The sequence below is a fragment of the Postia placenta genome (assembly GCF_002117355.1).
Source record: "Postia placenta MAD-698-R-SB12 unplaced genomic scaffold POSPLAscaffold_57, whole genome shotgun sequence".
Taxonomy (NCBI): Eukaryota; Fungi; Basidiomycota; class Agaricomycetes; order Polyporales; family Adustoporiaceae; genus Rhodonia; species Rhodonia placenta.
The window spans coordinates 1-3,919 of record NW_020169888.1 but is presented as its reverse complement, the minus strand read 5'-3'; the positions used below and the strand labels follow the sequence as shown (position 1 = coordinate 3,919).

The 3,919-nt window shown below is 58.4% G+C and overlaps 3 protein-coding genes across 3 annotated transcripts; 1 reads left to right on the top strand and 2 right to left on the bottom strand.

Moving 5' to 3' along the window:
• Positions 1-1,031: 1,031 nt before the first annotated feature.
• On the bottom strand, positions 1,032-1,632 carry POSPLADRAFT_1108353 (hypothetical protein; the record flags this gene model as incomplete). The annotated part of the gene is made up of 2 exons (XM_024483330.1): positions 1,032-1,171; positions 1,398-1,632. Coding segments are annotated over 2 exons (375 nt in total), but the record flags the coding sequence as incomplete, so codon positions are not given.
• Positions 1,633-1,689: 57 nt separating this feature from the next.
• Positions 1,690-2,862, top strand: POSPLADRAFT_1050920 (hypothetical protein; the record flags this gene model as incomplete). Its single annotated transcript, XM_024480098.1, has 5 exons — positions 1,690-1,776; positions 1,843-1,897; positions 2,375-2,497; positions 2,598-2,680; positions 2,710-2,862. 5 exons carry the CDS (start codon positions 1,690-1,692, stop codon positions 2,860-2,862), a joined length of 501 nt encoding a protein of 166 aa, XP_024332834.1.
• A 166-nt stretch (positions 2,863-3,028) lies between these two features.
• Positions 3,029-3,919, bottom strand: POSPLADRAFT_1161342 (hypothetical protein; the record flags this gene model as incomplete). Its single annotated transcript, XM_024487665.1, has 5 exons — positions 3,029-3,381; positions 3,437-3,461; positions 3,521-3,587; positions 3,649-3,809; positions 3,863-3,919. Coding segments are annotated over 5 exons (663 nt in total), but the record flags the coding sequence as incomplete, so codon positions are not given.

Here is a 3,919-nt window from a genome sequence, read left to right as displayed (position 1 = left end):
CTGCTGTGTTGCGAACCCGCGCACGGACACTCCATTTCCTGCATCATGGCAACCCGGCTCCACCGCGTACATAACACAACTGCTCGCGTAGCATTCCGCAACAATCGAGCTATGCGCATCTCACCCGGGCGCTCGCGTTGGCTTCTCGTGTGTCGCCGTGGCATCTACCGTCCTCAGACCAGACGTGCATCCCTGCATGGAGAACTGCGTGCTCCACAAAAAGGCTACAAAATGCGCTGCAGTGCTGCAAATATGCAAGCATGCGAGTGAGCGAGCGAGATGGTGCATGGTGATCAGCAGCAGTGCAAGTCGAGAAATTGTTGTGAATGTCTGGTATGCATGTCCATGATCAAATTCAGCCAGTGTCAGCCACCGCGATGAGCAGCAGCAAGAGTCCCCAGTGGTTGACAACTCTCACAAACTCGTTGGAGGTTCAGAAGCCCAAATCTGGACCGAACCAACCCTTGGAGAGGCCGCGCACTGGTAACCATAGGTATTATGAAATTGTGAAATTGCTTTCATGAGAGACAGGCATCGACTCTGTCGCATCTTCCAAGAAGTCGCAGGCTGTCGCAATCACCGGATGATCAGGATTACGTACTTCCCATGTGAATTTTGTACTGCTGGCTATTGTCTGGCCGAGGCCATGATACGTGTTATGTGTGTATATATATACACTGTATGATTCATTTCCGGTGACCTTCCCGCTACTTTCCTCGCCATTACCCTCCATTCTGCTTTTACTTAGTGGTAATCATGTTCTATTTCTTTCCCTCATTCCTCTGGTCACCGGCATTGATGGCTGAGCGGGCCTGGTCAACATCGTTGGCTGACACAATTGCTGGTCCTTGCGTCGGGCAAGAGTGATGTTCCGGGCTCTCGGGCTGCCCCCAGTAAGTCTCATCAATTGTATTCACTATCCTTATGCTTGATCTCACCCATCGGTGCCACAACAGAAACTTTGCCCCGCACCTTCGTGAGCAGCTTCTTAGACGGCTTCAGCACGCGGTTGTACTGGGCATCCGTGATCTTTGCTCGACGTGAGCGGGCGCGGGTACCCGGGAGGTGAACTTCAAGATCACTGTCAATGGGAGCGTGGGAATGGTCAGCGGAACAAGGTGCCAGGGCCCGACATTTGCGAGCATGATCACGCTTTCGAATGGCCAGCTCGCTGCGAAAGGGAACACGCTCAAGGCAATTGATGCCTAGTTGTGCACGGGGCATGGACAGCTGACTGGGCCTGGTTAGAATCGTTGGCTGTCACTGCGCCTCACCACAGAGCTTGGCGACTGTCGGGTGCAATGTACGTGCTTCCACTGATGACCGATGTGCGCCGACAGTTGACTGGGCCTGGTCAGTGTCGTTAGTATCCTCCGAGATGCTCTTGCTCGCCGCACGCCCGTGCTTCTCAAACAGTACCGAGATTTGCAAGTCCGGCGGCAGTTGCACGAGCAACTCGCTTTGCTGCGCGCACATCTTGTTCCACTCCTCTGCCTGGTCCTCCTGCGGCTCGGGCGCGGTGTAGAACTTCATGTGCATGTTGTGGACCATCGACATCGATGCCTCACTCTCCGTGGATGGCAGCACCACCATCGGGCTCGCTTGAGCCCGCCCCGACACATCCGGAAATAGCCACTCGCGCCGAGCGGCTGTGTCCCGGGCGACTCGAACGTGTGCGTTGTCCGCAATATGCTCAGCGGGGAGGACGACAGCGGCTGGTTGATGCCACCCAGCGTCAGCGATGGCGGAGCATCCGACACATGGCATGACGATCTGGCTCTGAAGTTTGTCCGTCACAGCGATCTTCTGCGTCCGCACCCCATCACGCCCTTCTGCGCGCAGGTCGTCCGCAAGCACATCGCAGTGGCACACAAGCTTTTGGAGGTCAAGGGGCCCGGTCAGCATCGTTAGCCGTCGCGGCGGTGCTCGATGTGTATGCCCATGCATTGGCGGTGCGCCCTCTCGCGATCTCCACTGGCGATCGTCTCAGAATGTGCACGGCACGTTGACAACTTACCGTGCCCGGGCAGTGTCATTGGTCATCACAGTGATCCACTGCCATGGCGCGTGAGCAGCAGGCTGTCTCGCCATCCACAGCAATGGTCATTCCTGGATGTGCATGGGGTGTCTATGGCTGACCGGGACTCGTCAGCGCGCGGGATCTGCAGACATTCAGGTGCGTCGTGTGCGCTCCCGCTGATCGTCGCCGCACGTCCGTCGCCAGCTGACCAGGCCCAGTCAGCGTCGCTGACCACCACGGTGTCCCGCTGCAGCGCGGCGCATCAGCAGCGGGCTATCCCAGACAGTGGCCTTTTCTGGACGTGCGCGGGGTGTCTACGGCTGACCGGGCCTGGTCAGCATGAGCTGTTGTCAGCGCGCGCGGTCTTCAGACATTCGGATGTGTTGTGTGCACTCTCACTGATTGCTGTGCGCTGCCAGCTGACCGGGCTCGGTCAGCGTCGTTGGCCGTCACGGTGCGCTGCTGCTCTCGCGCTCGGTGCGTATATGGTGCATGAGCGGCAGGCTGTCTGGACGTCCCCGGCAGTGACCGTCTCTGGACGTGCAGGGGGCGTTTACGACTGACCGGGCTTGGCCAGTGCCGGTCGTCATCAGCATGTGCGCGGGGCAGTTGGAGGACATGCTTGCGCGCGGGCGGACTGTGGCTTTGATGTCCCGGATGGTGTGTCGGTCTGTCGAGGAGACATTGAGCACAGCGGGGACTGCGAAGCAGCGGTGGAAGGCGCTTCCGTAGATGTCCTGGTCGACGGCGGCGGCTGCTGCTTGGACAAGGGCGCGGTGGGCGCGACACACGGGGTGCGGGATGTGTCCTGTGAGGAGCTCTGGAATGGGCGCGGGGAGTGAGTCTGTCAGTAGGCTGTAGAAGACGATGAAATATATTTGCTTGTGGATATTGTGTGTACACTCTGCGCTCTACTGCACTCTACATCCTGCCCCCTACTCTCTATTCCCTTGCCCCCTACTGTCCTCTATTCCCTTGCACTTGGCCTATCTCTCGATTTTCACTCGGTCATTTCTCGCACGCTCGTGATCCAGGACGCGCGCACCAACTGTCTATAGCGCACTCCTTGATCCCGACCGTACTTCCCTGAGATCTCCACGCATCCATCATGCGCATCCGCCTCTCGTCACACATCTTCACCAGCGCAGACCAATACTGCTCGTGGTCGTACTCGAACTCCCGAGCGCCGCCCCACTCTTTCATGAGCATCTCGGGCGTAAAGAGGCCGTCCTTGATGCACGCGGGATTGAAGCGCATCTTTTCGCGAGTGACGGGGTCAAGCAGCGGCGTGATAATTCGGAAGAACGCGTTAACGAGGAAGGGTACGTTCGTGATGAGGGCGCGTCCGAGGCGTTCTGGGTCTGCGGCGGAAGAGGTGAGACGTGCTGTGCCATGATGGCTACGGAAGTGACGCACAGTGGTTCTGAAGAATGTTGACAGTCTGCCGGCGAGCGCGTCATCAGTCGCCATTGAGCTTTAGGTGACATGATGTATACGTACCGCACGGGACTGTGAGATGGAAGGCATTTTGGCCCGGTCGGAGACGTCTACCATGAGCGCGATGTTCCTGAGCGGGGCCATTGGGCGTTAGCCGGGCAAGCGGCTACGCGCTCGGGGAGACGGCTTACTCGACTCCCGGACCCATGAGGTCCACGCAGCGTTCGAGCGTCCACGTCAGGAAATGCAGTTGACGGATCGACTCCCCCGTGTTTTGTCTGCTCGGACGCAGGTAGAGAGCTGGTCGCCCGTCGACGTCGTATCCGAACAGTACCTCCTTTCCTGTCGTTGCCTGTGCTTAGGTTGTCAGCGACTCTGAGTATTAGGGGAGCACAAGGGGCGTACCTCGGGTTCGACGTGTTCATGGGTGATGAGGCCGTACAAGCCGAATTCGCGCCGCCA